This window comes from Motacilla alba, chromosome 23 (genome assembly GCF_015832195.1).
Source record: "Motacilla alba alba isolate MOTALB_02 chromosome 23, Motacilla_alba_V1.0_pri, whole genome shotgun sequence".
Lineage (NCBI taxonomy): Eukaryota > Metazoa > Chordata > Aves > Passeriformes > Motacillidae > Motacilla > Motacilla alba.
Window position 1 is genome coordinate 4,910,141 of NC_052038.1, and position 21,573 is coordinate 4,931,713.

General features: G+C 49.9%; 1 protein-coding gene across 1 annotated transcript; it reads right to left on the reverse strand.

The window, feature by feature from the left end:
• Positions 1-14: 14 nt before the first annotated feature.
• KPNA6 (karyopherin subunit alpha 6) lies at positions 15-20,762 on the reverse strand. Its single transcript, XM_038161026.1, has 14 exons — positions 20,708-20,762; positions 13,306-13,415; positions 11,642-11,737; positions 10,843-10,942; positions 10,462-10,556; positions 8,871-9,002; positions 8,619-8,707; positions 6,414-6,513; positions 5,527-5,690; positions 4,372-4,450; positions 4,155-4,280; positions 3,498-3,625; positions 2,306-2,484; positions 15-1,525 (listed from the first exon to the last, which is right to left on the reverse strand). Exons 1-14 carry the CDS (start codon positions 20,709-20,711, stop codon positions 1,341-1,343), a joined length of 1,587 nt encoding a protein of 528 aa, XP_038016954.1. The 5' UTR covers positions 20,712-20,762; the 3' UTR covers positions 15-1,340.
• Positions 20,763-21,573: the final 811 nt, after the last annotated feature.

Genomic DNA, 21,573 nt, shown 5'->3' on the forward strand with positions numbered 1-21,573 from the left:
CACAGCACAGCCGGACACCTGCACAGGGGCAGTTTATTCGTTCCACAAGAAGGGCTCAGCTCCCCCCCAGCCGAAGCGGGCTTTGCTCCTCTGCTTTCACTGAAACCGGGGCGAAGCGGCCCAAAAAGCGCCGCGGGGGCTCCGGGAGCTCCGGGCTCAGCCCAGGAGGAGCCCGGGCTTTGCAGGTGCGCCTGCCTCACAGTGCTTGTTCACAGGAATTTCACCTGGAGTTTCCTCTGTGGCCCAATTAGCCAAATCTCTCCCTATGTAGAATATAAAAAATACAGAGATTTGTCGGGTTTTGGAAGTAAAATGTGCAGGATGTGGCTGTGAGCAGGAGGTAAACCTGAAAACCTGGCGCTGTTGGAGCTCCCTTCACCGCTGGCAGGTGGAGCCGAATCTTCCTCCACCCCCAACCACCCCAAGGCAGGAAAAACCCAGAATTCAGCCCACGTTTTTCATGGCAAATAAAAGTATTTCAAGTAAAGATGAAGGTGGGTTTCAGCATTTCAGAGCTCTGAGATCAGTCAGTACAACGCAAACCAAACCTGTGCAACAGCAGCTGTGCTTCCTGCTCCAAAAAATCCACCCCAGTTCCCATCTTTGGGCTCTTGTTGCTTTTTTTTTTTTGTTTTGTTTTTAATCCTTGGAAATAGCACTAGCAGTTCTTCAAAAAAAAACCAAAAAAACGAAAAAAAAAACAAACAAAAAAAAATCTAGACAAAGGGAAGCAGCAGGAAAAAAAATAACTTCCCAGCAGTGAGAGAACTTCTCATTTTTTCTGTCCATTTTCAGTATTTTTCATCAGGGAACTGGTCCTGGCTTCACCAGGACTGTCCACCTGAAGGAGGAAGGCCAGGGCTAAATTTTGCTCTTGGCATATTAAAGAGTCTTTAATAAAGAGTAACATGTGCAAAAAAAAAAAAAGAAAAAAAAAAAAAAAGAAAATTTAAATAGATCAAGCCAGGTTTTGCAGAATTACTGTGGCCAGAACAGCTCCCTCCTCTCTGTGTCCTCACCCAACCCAAGGCTGGAGTACCCCGAGGTAAAAACTGCACTGGGGAGACACCACCACAAAAGAAGAAGCCACCAAGAGGTGCCACCTGTCACCTCAGTGTCCTTGCTGCCTCCAAAGCCAAGGTGAGCAGCAGCCCAGAGGAACAAGGAGCAGCAGTTCCCCTTCTCTCCTCTTTGTGTTTGCAGAGTTTTCCTAAACAGCGCAGTGAGTGTCCAACCTTCCCAGCCACGACCAGCAGCTGCTCTCCCAAACTTTCCAGAGAGTTTGTGGTGGGTTTTTCGGGTTTTTTTCTGGGAGGTTTGTTTTTTTTTCCCTCCCAGGATTATAGCTGGAATCCTTCCATGGGAGCCTCGGGTTGCTGGAAGATGTATTGCTGCTGGTTCTCGTCCACCTGGGGAGCCACGGCTGCGTCGTCCTCCACCCCAAAGTAGTGCTCAATCAAATCAAAGGCTTTCTGGTAGATCTCCTGGTTCTCGTGGCTCTGCAGGAATTCTATTTTATCCAAACCTTTGGAGAGAAAAAAAAAAAAAATGGAATGGGATGAAACAAATTCGCTCTCCGTCCTCGGAAGGATTCTGAGAGCAGAATAAATCAATCCACAGCCAGAGCCAAAAGCTGGGCCTGCATCTCAGCCCTGGCAGGCGGGTTGAGCTCATCCAGATGTGCTGCCAGCTGCAGGCTGATCCCAGACTGCAGGGGGATTGGAGAGGAGGGACTGGGGAGCTGCAGGGGTGGGGAGGAGCAGGGCCCGTCCGGGAGCCGCAGCCAGAGCTGCCCCAGTTAAACGCACACAGAGCACCCTCAGGAACTGCTGGAATTCTCCTTCCAGGGAGAATCGGGACACTCCGAGAGTAATGAGAGGGCAAAGCAGGCACTGCCAGCTCACAGGGAGCTGCAGACCAAAATAGGAACTTGTTCCTCCTCAAAGCATCGAGAGCAGCCCCAAAAAAAAAATAAAAATCCATCAGCACCAAATGAAGTCACTCCAGGGAAAAGCAAAAAGTCTCCCTGGATTTCCAGAGTAAAACTGGGTACAGTCAGAGCCATTTCAGACCCAGAACTGTCACTTTTTACTCAGCTCAGCTCATTTCTGGTTCATATTCCCACCTGGTGCAAGCCAGGATTTTCAGCCTGGACTTCAGGTGAGAGTTTTTCCTTGCAAGTATTTTCTCATCACCCACTAAATGAGCTTGAAAAGATTTTGGGACAAATATTGGCTATTTTGGAATAAATAAACCCTTGAGCAGAGCAGAAAAGCAGCCCTGCAGTGCCCAAAGCCCCACCTACCATAGGCCTCCTCAATCAGGCTGCAGTAGGGGTTGATCCCAGTCCCACTCTGGTTTGCTTCCTGCTCTCCCAGCCTCAGGATGTTTTCCAGCCCGTTCAGTGCCACCAGAACAATCTTGGAGTCCATGACAGTCAGCAGGTCACACAGGGGTTTGATACAACCCAAATTCACCAGGTACCTGCAGGGAGAGAGCAGCACCAGCATCACTGCAGGGGAGCAGCACCTTGGCTCCACGGGAGAGCAAAGGAGAGGAGTCCAACTAAAATCCAGAAATTTACCTTGAAATACACACTTACTGCTCTGCAAGGTTAATTCTGATCCGTTTATTTGCACTGCACGCAGCCCTATTTTCAGAATTTTTATTTTATTTTTAAAGAAAGGAGCCACTTCTGAAATCAGGTGCTGCTCAAATTCAATCCACCCTGGAATTTAACCTGCCATTAAATTTGGACATTTAGCCTCAACCACCTCAACTACCCAACTGCCACTTCTGAAATCAGGTGCTGCTCAAATTCAATCCACCCTGGAATTGAACCTGCCATTAAATATGGACATTTAGCCTCAACTACCCAAAGAAGGATGGAGAAAATTTGGGAATAAATTCTCCTCATCCAGAAGGAAATCACAAATTACAGCCCAGCTCTGCCTGGCTCGGTCACTCTCCAAAATCTCTCCAAATTCCTTCTTTGCCTGGAAATTCCCCTGAAGGCAAAGCTCCTGGGAAGTGAGGCAGGTGTGGCCCAGGAGGGGGGGGCTCAGGAATATCTGATCTGCTCAGGGGTCCCTCCTGAGGTGGATGGAGAAAATCTAGGATTAAATTATCCTCATCCAGAAGGAAATCACAAATTACAGCCCAGCTCTGCCCAGCTCACTCACTGTCTCTCCAAATTCTTCCTTTGCCTGGAAATTCCCCTGAAGGCAAAGCTCCTGGGAAGTGAGGAAGGTGTGGCCCAGGAAGGGGGGGCTCAGGAATACCTGATCTGCTCAGGGGTCCCTCCTGAGGTGGATGGAGAAAATCTAGGATTAAATTATCCTCATTCAGAAGGAAATCACAAATTACAACGAGCTCTGCCTGGCTCACTCTCTCTCCAAAAATCTCTCCAAATTCTCTTTTTGTCTGCAAATTCCCCTGGAGGCAAAGCTGCCAGGAAGCGAGGCAGGCGTGGCCCAGGAGGGGGGGCTCAGGAATACCTGATCTGCTCAGGGGTCCCTCCTGAGGTGGCGTTGGTGATGGCCCAGGCTGCCTCTTTCCTCGTGCGGAATTCCGCTTTCTGCAGGATTTCGATCAGCACCGGGAAAATGTTGGCATCTATCACTGCCTGGGAAGAGAGGGCAGGAGAGGCCTTGGCATTGGCAGCACTTCCCAAAAGGCTTCCTGAAAGAAACCTCCGCTTCCATGTGCCCGTGGGAAGAACTTCCCAAGCTGAAGGGATTGCTGTGGTTTATTCCCATGAAAAGCAGATATTCCATAACCAGCACAGCAGAGAACCCCAGGAATTGCAGCAACACTGGGGGAGTGCTCAAAGCTCTGCTCATGGAGGTCAGGAAAAGGATAATGAAACCTCAGGGAGCTCCAGCTCTTCCAAGGGATTGAGGAGGGACAAATAGGGGCTGGATCTCCTCTAATTCCAGTGATCCAGCCTGTGGGTTCACTCCATGTGCTGCTGCCATTCCCAGTTTTATTCCCATTTTTCAGCTCGTTTGGCAGCAGCACGTTTGCAAATGGCTGCAGAATAAGAGAAGTGAACCAACCCAGCCTCTGAGGGTTAGGGAAAGGAAAAAGCTGCAAATGCTTAATGCTGAGCTTGGGATGTGGGATCACTGCGGGCAGGCTGGAGAAGACCGTACCTGGATCTGCGCCCTGTTCCCTGCTGTGATGTTGGATATGGTCCAGCACGCCTCTTTCCTGATGGATTCCTTGGGGCTGCTCAATAAATGGAGGAGGCAAGGCAGGGCTGAGCAGTTTAAAATCACCTTTTGGGGGGGAAAGGAAGCACAAGTGAGATCACCGGTGATCACCAGCGCCAGGCACTGCGTGCCCTGCAGGGAATTGCTCTCCCCTCACCTGGGTCTGGATGTCATCCCCTGTCACGATGTTGCCAACTGCTCGCAGGGCTGGAGAGGCCACTTTGTAATCGTTGTGCCTGCAGGAAAAGTGTGCAGAGACAAACCCAGCTCCATCAGATCGCTGGGGTAATGTAGGTATGATATTTTATCAAAATCCCTTTGCTAGGATTTTCTTCTCCTGAGAAGAAATCTTTTCTTCTCCTGAAGGGTTTCAGCTTCAAGTGGAAACAATTTATTATTTACTGCTGTCAAATGCAGGAGGTGTTTTTTTGACTGGTTAATGGGAAATGTTTCTAATTACTGACCAATCCAGGGGGCAGCAGCTCTCGGACTCTCTGGAGTCACAGAACTTTGTTATTCATTCCTTTCTATTCCTGTCTCCCCTTCTGATGAATCTTTCTCTTTGTTCTTTGTAGTACAGTTACAGTGTGCTGTTTTTAATGTAATATATCTCATCATATAATAAACCAGCCTTCTGAAATGGAGTCAAGATCTCTCCTTCCCTTCACCAAGTCCTGACTGCCCTAAAGACCAACCCAATAGGGTATTCACCATCTTCCCTCCCCATGATCCCATCTGCATGATTTCCTTAGGATTCCACCCCCTGCCACGCAGCACACAGGGTAAGCAGAGCATGAAGCCACTGAAAACGAAGCTGCAACACGGTTTGATCCTTTGCATCCCGACTCCATCCCCTTTTCCACAGAGATTCTGGAGAAACAAAGCCAAGCTGATTTCTCCTAGCCACAGCTCTTTGATTTGCCTCATAACCAGGCTTCCGTTTGCAGTCTGAGAGCACACAACACTGCAATCATTAGGGAAATCTGGGAAAGGAGAGAGAAAGTTCTTCCCAGTTGTCTGTGTAGTTGGCCCACACTCAAAAATGGCTGAATTTCAGAAATGTATAGGGATAATGTTTGTTTTATCAAGGAATTTGAAATTTTGGGGGCAGATGTTGAGACCAACACAGGTATCTTTTCACAGTGTGGAGCAGAACTGGAAAATCCTCAGCTGAGGAAGCCAAGCCAGCAAATTCCAGCTGTGAACCCGCTCCAGATCCTCCTGGCTCAGCTCAGGCGCCTCAATCCCGCGTGCACGGGAGGTTTGGTGGGATTTAGATGGATTGTCGCTCAGTGTCCTGCCAGATACTCACATTAGGAGCTCCACCAGCCTCCTGCACACCCCTGAGTCCACCACAGCCTGGATCTTCTCGTTGGGACCATCGGACAGGTAGGACAGAGCCCAGCACGCGTCTGCCAGCAGGTCAGAGTCACTGTTGAACAACAATCGGGACAACACTGGCAGGCAGGGAGACACCTGCAACAACAGCCACCACCCAGGGTTAGTCACCAGGCCAGGACCACCACCTCCTGCTCCTGCTGACTGCTCAGGTCAAGTGCTGCACGGCCACAGATCCCTCCTTCCCACAGCAGCTCGGTTGCTACACTTCAATTACACCCAGGAGTTGCACTGGGAGCTCCTGTTGAAGGGCTCTGCTCCATTTCTGACTCCCAAAGTTCATCTCAATTCTTTGTAAGTGGGTTGATATTTACACTCAGTTCAGATTTCACCCCTCACCGCAGGCTTCTCAGCTTTGATATGTGAGGTTTCACTTAAATCAGCACGTTTTCACTTTTTTAAAGAATATTTTTGTGTTGCCAAAGGAGGATGAGATACCTGAAAAGCCAGCGGGACCTTTGGTTAGGATCCCTGGACAGGGAAAGGAAGATACCACAGCTCACAGGAATTCTGGTTTTTAGCATTTCCAGGTCTCAGAACAATTTTGGTCATAACTGAAGTCTCAAAATTCCAAAGTTCAGAAGAAAATAGTTTAGAGAAACTTTCTAGGGAAGCCTGGGCCTGTCCCTTATTTGAGGGGTGCAGCAGAAAGTTTGGGAAAATTAAACATGCAGGTCAACCTCAGCAGGAAAAACCTCATCCTGTGCCCTCCTCGAGTTCAACAGCCCAAAATAACCCAGCCAAACCTCTTAACTGGGTGTCTCCCCATCTCCTGGCTGCCAACAGGGCATTTCTTCTCACCTTCTCGAATTCTGGAGGAGGACTCTTCCCTCTGCACAGGTTTGACAAGGCCCAGACGGCGTTTCGTGTCATTGTCAGCCTGGTGGACGTGGTGAGGAGCCTGAGCACAGAATTACCAGGGATTATTGTCCTTGATGTGGATGCAGAGGGAACCAAAAGAATTAAAACTGAAACGTTTAGCTGCAGTTCAGCCCAGGAGGACACTCCCAGTCAGCACCACAAACCAAGTGACACAAACTGCTGAGTCTGAGCTCGGAGCGAGTCCTGTGGGGTGAGGAGCCAGGCTGGCACCAGGAGCAGCAAAACCAGCTTTTTTTGGGACAAAACCTCACTTTTCCAGGGTGGCATGAAGATTAATTCTTGCCAGAGCAACAAGAGCCCAGGCCTGACAGAACTCATTGTCACCACACTGAGGGAGGTGGTGTGAGAGACCTGATCCTACCCCAATCCCAAAAAAGAAATCCAATCCCAAAAAATAAATCCACAGCCCAAGCAGAGAGCAGGAGCTGAGGGACACCCTGTGACTCCGGAAGGAGCAGCACCCCAGAGCAGCAGGAAGGAGGTTTATCCACAGAATCCCACTCCTCTGAGGCAGAGGTTTGATTCCCAGGAATCCCAGAGTGACAGGGAATCTGTCTGGAATGTTCTCCACAAAATCCCACTCTGAGGCAGAGGTTTAATTTCCAGGGGATCCCATAGTGCCAGGGACTCTGTAGGAATGTTCTCCAGAGATCCCACTCCTGTGAGGCAGGTTTGATCCCCAGGGATCCAGGGACTCTCTCTGGAATGTTCTCCACAGAATCCCCCTCCTCTGAAGCAGGTTTGATCCCCAGGGATCCAGGGAGTCTGTCTGGAATGTTCTCCAGAGATCCCACTCCTGTGAGGCAGGTTTAATCCCCAGGGATCCAGGGAGTCTGTCTGGAATGTTCTCCAGAGATCCCACTCCTCTGAAGCAGGTTTGATCCCCAGGGACTCTCCCTGGAATGTTCTCCAGAGATCCCACTCCTGTGAGGCAGGTTGGATCCCCAGGGATCCCGGAACTCTGTCTGGAATGTTCTCCAGAGATCCCACTCCTGTGAGGCAGGTTTGATCCCCAGGGATCCAGGGACTCTGTCAGGAATGTTCTCCACAGAATCCCCCTCCTGTGAGGCAGGTTGGATCCCCAGGGATCCAGGGAGTCTGTCTGGAATGTTCTCCAGAGATCCCCCTCTTGTGAGGCAGGTTTGATCCCCAGGGACTCTGTCTGGAATGTTCTCCAGAGATCCCCCTCCTGTGAGGCAGGTTTGATCCCCAGGGACTCTCTCTGGAATGTTCTCCAGAGATCCCCCTCCTGTGAGGCAGGTTTGATCCCAGGCAGTCTCTCTGGAATGTTCTCCACAGAATCCCCCTCCTGTGAGGCAGGTTGGATCCCCAGGGATCCCGGGACTCTGTCTGGAATGTTCTCCAGAGATCCCCCTCCTGTGAGGCCGGTTTGATCCCCAGGGACTCTGTCTGGAATGTTCTCCAGAGATCCCACTCCTGTGAGGCAGGTTTAATCCCCAGGGATCCCAGCACTACCAGGGAGTCTGTCTGGAATGTTCTCCAGAGATCCCCCTCCTGTGAGGCAGGTTTGATCCCCAGGGATCCCGGAACTCTGTCTGGAATGTTCTCCAGAGATCCCACTCCTGTGAGGCAGGTTTGATCCCCAGGGATCCCAGGACTCTGTCAGGAATGTTCTCCACAGAATCCCCCTCCTGTGAGGCAGGTTGGATCCCCAGGGATCCAGGGAGTCTGTCTGGAATGTTCTCCAGAGATCCCCCTCCTGTGAGGCAGGTTTGATCCCCAGGGACTCTCTCTGGAATGTTCTCCAGAGATCCCCCTCCTGTGAGGCAGGTTTGATCCCCAGGGACTCTCTCTGGAATGTTCTCCACAGAATCCCACTCCTGTGAGGCAGGTTTGATCCCCAGGAACTCTCTCTGGAATGTTCTCCAGAGATCCCCCTCCTGTGAGGCAGGTTTGATCCCCAGGGATCCCGGGACTCTGTCTGGAATGTTCTCCAGAGATCCCCCTCCTGTGAGGCAGGTTTGATCCCCAGGCAGTCTCTCTGGAATGTTCTCCAGAGATCCCCCTCCTGTGAGGCAGGTTGGATCCCAGGCAGTCTGTGGCCCAGCTCCAGCACTGCTCCCTGGTACAACAGCACCCCCAGACCTGCTCCTGGCTACTCACATCAACAAGGGAGGAAGGATGGCACAGTTCAGGACGTAATCTCTGCACACAGAGCTGTCTCCAGCAATGTTCCCCAAGGCCCAGACAGCCTGAAAGGAAACACAACAGCTTCAGCATTCATTTTCTGACAGGGAGAGACAGCTGAGAAAGCAATTTTCCTGTAATTCATGGCAACGAGCTGTGCTCCATTTAAACCCTGCAGCTTGAACACGTGGCTCTCCCCAAAATCCCAAAGTGAGGAGAGATCCTTACCTGCTCCTGAACGTCCTCAAAGTCAGAGTTTAGGAGCTCTATGAAGATGGGAACTGCCCCAGCCTCGATGACTATTTTGGTTTGTTGGGAGGTCCCCGAGGCGATGTTCGTCAGGGCCCACGCAGCCTCAAACTGAAAGGAGGGAAAAATGGGAATAAAAGCAGCCCAGTTCAGAAAAATAAAGGAATAAAATCAGCCTGATCCAGTAAAATAAAGGAATAAAATAAAATCAGCCTGATTCAGCAAAATAAAGGAATAAAATCAACCTGATCCAGAAAAAGAACGGAATAAAATCAGCCTGATCAAGAAAAATAAAGGAATAAAAGCAGCCCAATTCAGAAAAATAAAGGAATAAAATCAGCCTGATCCAGTAAAATCAGCCTCATCCAGAAAAATAAAGGAATAAAATCAGCCTGATCCAGCAGAAGAATGGAATAAAAGCAGCCTGATCCAGCAAAATAAAGGAATAAAAGCAGCCTGATCCAGAAAAATAAAGGAATAAAATCAAATCAGCCTGATTCAGCAAAATAAAGGAATAAAATCAACCTGATCAAGAAAAATAAAGGAATAAAATCAACCTGATCCAGAAAAAGAGCTGAATAAAAGCAGCCTGATCCAGAAAAATAAAGGAATAAAAGCAGCCTGATCCAGAAAAATAAAGGAATAAAAGCAGGCTGCTCCAGCAAAGCAGCTCTCATGACATTCTGGCTGCAATTCCTACAATTCTGCTGCAAAGGTTTTGGGAGAGAAAGGAAGAGAATGCCTCAGCACTCGGTTGATTTTATTTTCTTGAGCAATAAAAGAGCCACAGCTGTTCAAAGGATGAGCAAGAGATGTCACCAGCACCTCATTTCTCTTCCACAACCATTTCCCAGCAAGAAACACAGTGCAGGAACACACAAAATAGAAAATTTTCTGTATTTCCTCCAACATCCAAAAGATGCTGCGAGTTCAAGGGAACCTGAGCAGAAATTCCCTGGTTTTGCTCCTCTTTTTTTGGTTTAAAACCAGATTTCCATCCAGTTCTCCTGGAAACGAAGCCCTTTGCTCCACGGCCTGGGGCCAGAGGGCAGGGAGAGCGAGGAAAGCAGTCATCAACTCCATGAAATTCCATGTTTGGGAGTCTCTTGAACCCCTCCTAAGAAACCAGGACTTGTTACCACGCTGGAAGGAATCTCAGGAAGGCACCCAGGCCTTCCTCTGCTCCAGGCAGGATCAGCACTGGCCAAACCCATTTCTAACATTTCTTGGCCTCTCTGCCCCCAGCAATGGAGGTTTCTCCTCACACAGTTTTCTTCCTGCAGCTTTAGCCCATGGCTCCACCAGCTCCCAGCAGAAATATCAGCTACAGGAAGGCCAAACTCTTCTGTTGCAGCTGAATCAGGTGATTTTTTTCAGTATTTTTTCAAGAATTTAATTCAGAGCAATTTACATTTTATTTTTTTGCCTGAGCATTACAGACTAGTTTTGTCTTCTCCCATAGATCACATTTTTGGGGTTCAAAATATCATTTTTTCCCCTCACAGCACCTGTGGGTTCACAGGATAAACAGCTCCACACCCTGAAGAATTGATAAGAGACTCTCCTTTACCTGTAATGTGCAATTTTCACTTCTTTTCAGGAATTCCACGAACCTCTCCACCACTCCCTGAGTGTTTATCACCTCATCTATCGGAGGATTTGGCTCTGAAACAGCAAGGCAGCCTTGTCAGGGAGTGAACAGGCCTCACGCAGGGGATTAACAACCCTGGAGTGTTAATTAAATCATCTCAAATTGGGCTGAACTCATCAGGGCAGCTTGGCAGAATCATTTTCTGTACGAATCACACAACTGGCACTCATCAGCAATACAAAAGATTATCACATTTCTCAATTTTGGATGTTTTTTTCCCCAACCTGCAAAGCTTTAGTGCACAAACCCCTGTAAAAGGCAGGCTCTGTTGGATCCTGGGCAGGGATGAGTTGTTTTTACCTTTGGAGAGTAATTTCCTGAATTTCTGAGTGGTTGCTAGCTGTAGGTCAGGGTCATCTGAGAAAAGCATCTCCACCATCTCTCCCGTGATCAACCCCTCCTGAAAAGAGGCAGAGAACAGAAATGGTTTCATTTCAGACTGAGATCATTCCAGACATCACATCCTCCAATTTGGGCTCAGCCAGAAATCCAAAGATTCCAAAAAATCCAAAGATTCCAGCCTGGGCATCCCAGCACAGCAGAGATCCTCCAGCTCAGCCCTGCAATGCTGCTGGGGGAATGGGATGAAAGGGGAGGAGGGAAAAAAACGGAATAAAAGGACACTGGAGGAGGATTTTGAGGATTCTGCAGCTGGGAATAAACCTTGATAAACCAGAGTGAGGATTCCCTGGCATGGGCTGAGCTTTGCAGGGCTCACGGCTCCAATGGTGTCCCTCTGGATCCCTCAGGAATAAATCTTCCCCTCAGGAATAAATCTTCCCCTCAGGAATAAATCTCCTCTTTGCATTTTAGCCACGGGTTTGTGGCCGTTCCAGACACAAACATTCTTGAAAGTAAGGGAATAAAACCATTGGATTTTGGCAGTTCCATGCAAGCACAGAAGCCCAGGATGGTTTGGGTTGGAAGGAGCTTAAAGATCATCCAAGGGCAGGGACACCTTCCACTATCCCAGGGTGCTCCAACCCCCATCCAATCTGGGATAATTCCAGGGATGGGGCAGCCACATCTTGTCTGGGAATCTCTGCAGGGCCCCAAAGCATGAAATTAAATCAATTAAATCAGTCTGAAGGCGCCTTACCCCACACGTTGTGGACGTGACGTAGGAATCCACCAGGAGGCTGTCAAACATGGAGTCATCTTCATTGATCAGCTCCACATTCCTTCTTTTGAAGAGCTGGTGGGGAGCAGAACACAGGGACTGTTATTAGGAGCACCCATGAACAGGCTCCTCAACTCGATATTCTTGTTCCTCCCCCAGGATCCCTCCTGGACTGAAGGTAATTGAGCAGAAAGGGGTCATTAATAGCAGCTCTGGCTCCCAGGGCCAGTCTGGCACACAAATAAATGCTAATTCTTGCTCTCAGATCTGCAAATGCTCAAATCATCGAGCCACCAGGGAAGGCAAGTGAAGAATTTGACCAAAATCAGGAAAACTGGGCAAAAAAGTAGCTTGGATAAGGTGTTAATAAAAGAAATATTGAGCTCCAGACATATCACTTGGGAATCACCTCGTGCTTCCAAAAAAGAAATACACCCAGGGTTAAGGCCACACTTTCACTTGCTCTTCTTTTCTCCAGAAATAATTCCATTCATTAATTGTATCTAAAAAACCCAACACCACCTTTAAAATCAAGGATCTGTGAACAACAACAACAACAACAACAAAAAACCACACACACACAAAAAAAATCTCGAGTAGCCCAAGAACAAAATGCTTGGAAAGCTTTCCATGTGAGCTGGGTCCAGAGGAAAAAAAAAAGAGAAAAATGCAAGATCTCAGTAAGAACAGAAAAATCAAGACTGCAAACAAAGTTCAATGCACAGATCCTTGAAGATTGCAGCAGTTAAAGCTGACACAGCCTGCTCCAGGTGAGTTACCTGCTGCAAGATCTCAGAATAGAAAAAATAAAGACTTTTAAACTTTGTCTTTTTTAAAAAAGACATTAAACTTTGCACACAAAGTTTAATGCACAGATCCTTGAAGGTTTCAGCAGTCTGGGCTGCCCCAGCCTGCTGAGGGGGGTGAGTTACCTGCTGCAAGATGTCAGAATAGAAAAATAAAGACTGCAAACAAAGTTTAATGCACAGATCCTTGAAGGTTCCAGCAAAGTCTGGGCTGTGTTAGGGCTGACCCAGGCTGCTCAGGTGAGTGAGTTACCTGCAAGATGTCAGTCAGAAGAGGAAAAATGCCTGCAAACAAAGTTTAATGGACAGAAAGCTGAAAATTGCAGCAGTCTGGGCTGTGTCAGGGCTGATCCAGCCTGCTCCAGGTGAGTTACCTGCTGCAAGATCTCAGAACAGAAAAATCAAGACTGCAAAGCGATTTTAATGCACAGATCCTTGGAAATTGCAGCAGTTAAATCTCATCCAGCCTGCTCCAGGTGAGTTAGCTGCTGCGAGATCTCAGAATGGAAAAAAAATCAAGACTGCAAACAAAGTTTAATGGACAGAAAGCTGAGAATTGCAGCAGCCTGGGCTGTGTTGAGGCTGACCCAGCCTGCTCTGGTGGGTGAGTTACCTGCAAGATGTCAGAATAGAAAAAAATCAAGACTGCAAACAAAGTTTAATGCACAGATCCTTGAAAATTGCAGCAGCTAAGGCTGACCCAGCCTGCTCCAGGTGAGTTAGCTGCTGCAAGACCTCAGAACAGAAAAATCAAAAGTGCAAAGCGATTTTAATGCACAGATCCTGGAAGATTGCAGCAGTCAGGGCTGCCCCAGGCCGCTGAGGGGGGTGAGGTACCTGCTGCTCCCGTTTCTGTTTGCGCAGCTGAATCCCCTCCTCCTCTCTCCTCCGGCGCATCTCCTCGGGATTTAGGGCTTTGTTCTTGTAGCTCTTCATTCGATAGTTTTCTGTGGAAACAGGAGGAATCCTGCCTCGGGGTGTGTCCAGATGGAATACCTTTATTTACCCCAAGTGCCCTTGGTTTTCAGCAGGAATTCCTCTTCTCCCTGCTATCAGCACGGCATTTTTTTCCCCAGATATTTATTCCCAGAGAGCACAACCCCGGCAGAGTGAAGGAATGGAGTTTATAACACCAGCAGAGTGAAGGAATGGAGTTTATAACACCAGCAGAGTGAAGGAATGGAGTTTATAACAACCACAGAGCAGAGCTGAGGGTGAGGGACTGTTGTGAGATTTGCAGGGTCCCAGGACAAGGGAAAAGATGAGAATTTTGACTCCATGTTTCAGAAAGTTGATTTATTATATTACGATATATATTTTATTAAAATGCTGTATTAAAACGATACTAAAAATAGAGAAAAAAAATCAGAAAGTTAGAAAAGAATAAAAAAAAAGAATAACAAAAGCTCATGACCTAACTTGGCTGCACCCTTGGTTGGTTTTTAAGTGAAAACACTCCACACGGACCAATCAAAGAAGCACCTGCTGCATTCCACAGCAGCAAATAATCATTGTTCACATCTCCTTCCCGAGGCTCTCCAGCTTCTCAGGAGAAGAAAATCCGAGTGAAAAGATTTTCATAAAATATCTCTACGAGAAGGGCCAGGCCCCGTGTGTCCCAGCAGGAGTTCAGGACCTGACCCACTTCTGCCAAATGCAGCAATTCCAGCCTGATTCCTGCAGAGTTTCCCTCCCAGTCCGTTTTTTCTCCCTCCCAGTCCGTTTTTCCTCCCTCCCAGTCCGTTTTTCCTCCCTCCCAGTCCGTTTTTCCTCCCTCACTCCAGTTTTTTTGGCACAGCTGAAGGCAGCCAGGGCCGAGCTGTAAGTGGAGCAGGGAAGGATGGCAACCCCTGAGTGCCCCAGCTGGACCCTCCTGCTTTGAGCACGGCAGGATGTCCCCAAACTCCCCCATTTCTGACATTATTTGCACCTTTGTGCCTTTCTCAGGATAAACCTCAGAGGCTCAACTAGCCTTGAACCAAGTTACTCCTTAAATTCGTTTGAAAACTCAAATTTTGGGGTTTTTTTTCCCCAGCTGCCAGGAGGAAGTTTGCAGTTTTATCTCCTCCTCATTTCAAGCCTGGGGCACCCTCAGCCTTGTGGCTCACAGAAAGTTTCAGTCCCACTTATCAACAAGCTCCAGCCACTCTGGAGCCCTTCCAAGATCAACTGGAGAAGTGGCAGACCCAAGAAAAAACATCTACTAAATACAAATATCCAGCTTTTCACTACTGAGGAGAGACAAAACAACTGGAAAAATATTAATATTTTAACAGGAGAGGAAACAAAACACTTTCAGTTCTGTGATTTCCCAAAATACACCAAAAAAAGAGAGAAACCTACAGGTTTTAGGGGTTTCTATCTGACCACACAATAGCCAGGTGTCAATTTTCATTCAGAAAATCTATTTAAGCACCACGGTTCTGTTTTTAATTTGTATTTTCCACCCCACTGTGGCTCATGCAGCCACAGGGAAGAGGAAGAGCTGTCAGCTTAGTTCTCCAAACAAACCAAGAACCTTAATCCTCTTTTTGGAAAGCAAAGCCTCCAATTAAAAGGTGGTTTGGAAGAGGAGGAGGAAGGAGAAGGGAGGATGCCCAGGGTCACCGGGCAGCCCCATAAATAGCCAAGGGCCACATGACAGCTCAGCTGCTCCAAACTCAGCTCAGCAACACTCAGCACCTCGTCCTTTAAGGGGTTTTTTTAGTCCCAGAGCATCAGAACCCTGATCCTGCAGGGAAACCCCAGAGAGAAAGCTCAGGAACACTCAGCAGCTCCTCCTTTAAGGGTTTTTTTTGGTCCCAGAACATCAGAACCCTGATCCTGCAGGGAAACCCCAAAGAGAAAGCTCAGGAACACTCAGCAGCTCCTCCTTTAAGGGTTTTTTTTGGTCCCAGAACATCAGAACCCTGATCCTGCAGGGAAACCCCAAAGAGAGCTCCTCAGGGCAGCTTGTCACTGAATTCCCTGCTTTTTCTCCCTCAGTTTATTCCCGCAGATGATTTCCATCGGGGTTTTTTTGCAGCCCATCATCCCTGGCAGTGCTCTAATGGCAGCAGAATGCTGATTTGGGACATTCCAGCCCATTGCCATGGCAACGGGTGGGAGAAATGCAGGATCAGGACCTCACAGGGAGCAGCGGCACGGAATGAACCACAGCAGGGTAAATCCCGTGTCTGGAATGTTTCAGCACCAAACATCATCTGAGTGAAGTCTGAACTCCAGCTCCAGCTGTGGGAACATCCCCGGATCCATTCAGCAGGGGCTGGGAGCACTGGGCTCCCAGGAATGGGGAAGGAATCCTCTGCTCCTAAGGAAGATGCTCCAGCCATGGATTTTCACTTTATTCTGGACAGGTTTGCTTTTACAGAAACACCAGTGGGCTCTGAATTCAGATTTCACTCGAGAAAACAACAAATCTAGCAAGATTCATTCAATTTTAAAAAGTTCTGGTGGAGCTCGGACAAAACATCCCTTCTGCTTTAGGAACCTCACAGGTCCCCAAGCTGAGCCTTTTGTGGCTCCCTGGGTTAGTGAAGGTCAATCACAGCTCCAGCAAAAAACAAAAATGAATTAAAAAAAAAAAAATCAGTATTTGCATTTCAAACTTAAGGATGAAACTGAACTGAACACCTTCCCAGTTCCCTGTGCAAAGGAAACCCCCTCAGGAGCTGCAAGAAATTTGGCCCCTTTTGCCTTCACTGAGGGGAAAAAAAATTCCTCCAGCTGCCAGAGAATTGCAAATCCAAGCTGCCACACTGATAAACTGGATGAGAAGGTATTTCCCACTTCAAAGAAAAGAAAAACGGGGTGAAAGTTTGGCTTTGAAGGCTCAGCAGGGCACTCGAATCCCTGCCAACGCAGCAGGAAACTGCAATTGCAGAACTGCTGCCCTACCAGCTTCTGGATGCTCCTGGCTGGGGAATCCAAGCCTGCCTCTTCCCAAATTTTCTGCAAAACATCAAAAATCTGCTTCCAATCTTTTTTTTTTTCTCTTAGCTGCTGCTGAAGCGCTGGGAGCTGAGTCACTGCAGGATTTGTGCTGCTGAGTCAGGGCCGAGGCGGTGCCAGGCCTGACACGGCTCTCTGGGAGCCAAAAGGTCCCTTCCCACAGGGAATGTGCCACTTCCAAAGGTGGCTCCGAGCACCCAGCAGGGCTGGCAGCTGCTCCCTGCTCGGGGGAATCAAATAAATACACTTGAGGAACTTCAGCAGCACTAATTTGCTAATTAGTGCCCACATACCCAGCTCCCAGGTGACCTCCAAAGGCCCTTCCCAGCCAAGTTTTCCCTGGGATGGGATAAAGTTGGTGATTTGGAATTTAAACGCCTCTAAATTAAGCAAATGGCAGAAAAAGAAATGGAGTGAACAGCTGAGTTTCACCTCATTCCTCGTATTTCTCCAATTCCCTGAAATCCCAGAGGATCCTCCCATCATGAACATCTCCAGAGGACTCTTCTAGAAAGAAAAATGTGTCCAGGACAACTTTATTGAGTGAATTGAAACCCCAGAAAAAGAAGACTAAATCATCTGCACTGCTTAAATACAAATCAAATGAATAACTACATAAAAGTAGCTGAATTAATGTGTAAAAGAACAGCTCTGAGCTGCTAGCAGAAATCACTCAAAATTAGTTTTTTTTACTGCCACAAAGAGTTTTGCGGCGAATTAACAGGGAAAAAAAGGAAAAAATTCACTTGGTTTGCTCAGAAGACACAGCAAATGAAGCTAAGCAGGAGAACAGCTACACAAGAAAAATCCTGTCAAATAATCCCAGCTCTGGCTGTGCCTACAACCCTGGGATTCCCCCAGCTGCACTCAGAGGCTGCAAAAGCACAATTCTGCTGACTCTGGGGCAGGTCTGGTTTGCTCTCCATGGGTTTTTAGGGTGTTTGGCAGCACCAAAGCCTCACAGAGGCTCTCCCAGAGGTGCCCTGAGCAGGCTGGCTCAGGACAGAAACAATCCTGCCAAATAATCCCAGCTCTGGCTGTGCCTACAACCCTGGGATTCCCCCAGCTGCAGTCATACCCTGCAAAAACACAATTCTGCTGACTCTGGGGCAGATCTGGTTTGTCCTTCATGGGGTTTTAGGGTGTTTGGCAGCACCAAAGGCTCTCCCAGAGGTGCCCTGAGCAGGCTGGCTCAGGACAAAAAAAAAAATCCTGCCAAATAATCCCAACTGTGGCTGTGCCTAATTCCCCCAGCTGCACTCAGAGGCTGCAAAAGCAGAATTCTGCTGACTCTGGGGCAGGTCTGGCTTGCTCTCCATAGGGTATTGGGGTGTTTGGCAGCACCAAAGGCTCTCCCAGAGGTGTCCTGAGCAGGCTGGCCCTGTCCCCAGGCTGTCCCCCGGCTGTCCCCGGCCCGGGACTCGCTGTGCCGGTAAATCCCCAGCCCTGGCAGCCAGGGATGTGATAACACCGCTGGAATGTGCAGCGCCGAGAGGGGGGAGGGACAGGCAAAAAGTTCTCTTTGGGAGAAGTTCACACGGCTGCTGCTGCCCAGGGTTAAAACAAGATTAGGAATCCTTCTGGAATGTCCCTGCCCTGCTGGAAGAACCCAGCACTCCTCAGCCCAGTTCTCAAAGCTTCCTACTCCTGACTGGATCTTTTCACCCCAAAACGTGAGGGTTTGAAGTCCTCTTCAAGCTGGTTTATCTGTTCAGGTTTCCCTTAAAAAGGGACTGAGCAAGCACAAGTGTGAGCTGAGAATGGTCCCTGAGCCAGGGAAAAACTTCAACTGAATCCAAACTCGAGCCAGCAGAGCTCCAGATCTGAACCGAGCAGGAACACTGAGAGAAAATGACAGAGAAATGTGAAATTCCAGGAAATCCATCCCTTCCAACTTGTGCTTTGCCTCAGAAACCGACAGCGCCGCGTGATTTGCTAAGCAGATTTACCTGCAGGACTGAAATGGAGCAGGACTTTCACTCTTGCAGGATTTTAATGATCAAACTCTCCCCCTGCCTTGACAAAGTTCATGTTTGCTCTGCTGAACTAAAGCAAACAAAGCAAAGCAGCCAATTAACTGGTAAATTCATCAGCCACGGGGGTTCACTGAGAACTGAGCACCAACACTGCTCCGTGGGTTAAACAGCACTAAAAAAGGCATTTAAAGGTGTCATTTGAGTGGCAAACGAGGAACGAACTGATGGCAATTTCCAGCAGTATCATCAACTTAAAATAATGAAAAAAAACGGCCTTAGCTTGTTGAAAAATAATAAAGTTACACGAGGGTAATTCCAACGAGGATATTCAGCTCTTGCAGGGCTGGGGAAGCTCCCGTGCACAAACTTCTCAGCTCCACATGAAACTGCCCCAAGAATTCCCAGCCATTCCCCCAGGAGATTGTTCTCCTCAGAGCTGCCAGTGCAGGTTTTCCCTCTGAAGCCATAAATTGAATTTTCCGAGCTGTCCAGGGCTGGCAGGTGCAGCAGCCACACGCAGACGTGGGCACCGACTCCTCCTGGAGCAGCACGGGAGGCTTTGGGGGCAGAAAAGTTCCCGCTGAGGTCACGACAAGCAAGTAAAATGATCATTTCTGAAGTTTCCCTGGTTTGGAAGGAGCTGAAAACTCATCCTGCCATGAGCAGGGACACCTTCCACTGTCCCAGGCTGCTCCAAGCCCTGTCCAACCCGGCCTGGGATAATTCCAGCCACAGCTTCTCTGGGAAATCCATCCCAGCCCCTCACAGGGAAGAATTTCTTCCCAATCTCCAAGCCAAAGTTGCCACTTTAAAGCCATGAAGCTTCTGAAGCAGCTCTGGTTAAAAGACAACATTGCAGGTGGAAAATGGAAACTTTTTATCTTTAATTTCCAGAAAATCCTCACTCAACTTTAAGGAAAACACCGCTGCTACAGGCTTGGCTTTTCCACCTCATCCTGCCAAACTCTGCCTTCTAGAGGAATCCCCAAAAATATATAAATAAATCAAATAAAATCCACCTTTCCTCCCTGAGCTGGGAGCAAGTATACAAATAAATAAATAAATCAAATAAAATCCACCTTTCCTCCCCGAGCTGGGAGCAAAAATATATAAATAAATAAATCAAATAAAATCCACATTTCCTCCCCGAGCTGGGAGCTCCCACATCAGGCACATCAAAACTAAAAGCTGCTGGAATGAAAGCACTTTTTGAAGAGGAAACAGGGATTTATTGGCAGGGGGCAGAGCCCTGCCCTGCAACAGATGCCATTCCTTCAGTGGGGTCACCCACGGTGACACAGGGACAGCCACGGTGACACCGAGGGCTCAGGCTGCTCTTCAATAAAATCCCCAACACTCAGAGCTGGGCTGTCAGAAGGCAGGAGGGGTTTGTGGGGTTTGTGGGGTTCTCCCTGAACCCCGAGCTCTGGGGGAGCTCAGAATGGAGCTGCAGCAGCTGGGGGAGGATTCAAACAGAGCAGAGAGCTGACAGCCAGGTGAGACCCCAGACACCCCAAAGTGACAGCAGGACACCCCAAAGCCGGGCACTGCAGCTCTGACACCCCCAAACCTGGGGTAATCCATCCTGACACCCCCAAACCCGGGCACTGCAGCCCTGACACCCCCAAACCCGGGGTATTTCACTCTGACACCCCCAAATCCGGGCTCTTACAGCCCTGACACCCCCAAACCTGGGGTATTCTACCCTGACACCCCCAAATATGTGCACTGCAGCCCTCACACCCCCAAACCCAGGGTATTTCACTCTGACACCCCAAACCTGGGCTCTTGGAACCCTAACACCCCCAAACTCGGGGTATTCTCACCCTGGCACCCCCACACCCGAGGTATTTCATCCTTACACCCCCAGACCTGGGGGATCTCCCCCCTGCCACCCCCAAATCCGGGCTCTTACAGCCCTGACAGCTCCAGACCTGGGGATCTCGCTCCTGGCACCCCAGACCCGGGGATCCCGCCCTCAACCCCCGCAGCTCCCGCCCCACCGGAGCTCCCCGAAGGCGCTGCCGGCGCTGCCCGAAGCGGTCACAACCCCCGGGCCGCCCTCACCGAGAGCCCCCGAAGCCCCCCCCGCCCCCAGGAGCGGCGCCGGGATGACTCAGCGGCCGCGCCGGCCCCGCCGCCCTCAGCCCCGGGAGCGCCCGGGACGCCGGTGAGAGGCGAGGTCGGCGGCAGCGCGGGGCGGACGGGCCGTGCGCGCTGCCCGGCCTCGGGGAGGCTTCTCCGGCTCCACCGCGCCCCCCTCGGCCGTGCCCGGAGCTCCCCGGGCCGCGCCCGCCCCTCACGGCCCTCACCCATCGCGGCGGCTGCGGCGGCGGCTCCGGGGCTGGCGGCGGCGGCCAAAATATGGCGGCGGCGGGCGGGGCGCGGGCCGGACGGCGGCCGCGAGCGGCCAAACCTGTGCGCGCGGAGGGCGGCGGGGCGCGGGCGCGGCGCTCGGGCGCCCCCAGCGAGCGGGGGCGGAACTGCACGGGCGGGCGCGTCCTGTCACCTCTGTCACTCGTGTCCTGTCGCTCGTGTCCTGTCACCTCTGCCCTGTCACTTGTGTCCCCCCACTCGGGTTCTGTCAACTCCATCCTGTCACCTCTGCCCTGTCACTTGTGTCCCCCCACTCGGGTTCTGTCAACTCCATCCTGTCACCTCTGCCCTGTCACTTGTGTCCCCCCACTCGGGTTCTGTCACCTCCATCCTGTCACCTCTGCCCTGTCACTTGTGTCCCCCCACTCGGGTTCTGTCACCTCCATCCTGTCACCTCTGCCCTGTCACTTGTGTCCCCCCACTCGGGTTTTGTCACCTCTGTCCTGTCGCTCGTGTCCTGCTGCTCGTGTCCTGTCACTGGTGTCCTGTCTCTCGTGTCCTGTCACTGGTGTCCTGTCACTTGGATTCTGTCATTTGGGTTCTGTCACTCATGTCCCCTCACTCACGTCCCATCACTTGGATTCTGTCACTCATGCCCTCACTCGTGTCCCATCACTCAAGTTCTGTCCCCTCTCTCCTGTCATTTGTGTCCCCTCTCTCGTATCCCCTCTGTCCTGTCACTCGTGTCCCCTCCCTGGTGTCCCCTCTGTCCCCTCCCTGGTGGCTCAGCCCAGCCCAGCCCGGTGCAGCTCCCCTGGAGCGGGGGGAGGCTGAGGAGCCCTTGGGACAGAGCCCCAGCAGC

Bases quoted from the DNA above. Each gene is read 5' to 3' on its own strand.
- KPNA6 (XM_038161026.1), bottom strand. The intron at 4,451-5,526 runs GTGAGTATCTGG...CTTTTCCTGCAG, and splicing joins AGGCTGGTGGAGCTCCTAAT to GCACAACGATTACAAAGTGG. The intron at 1,526-2,305 runs GTAGGTGGGGCT...TTCTCTCCAAAG, and splicing joins CCTGATTGAGGAGGCCTATG to GTTTGGATAAAATAGAATTC.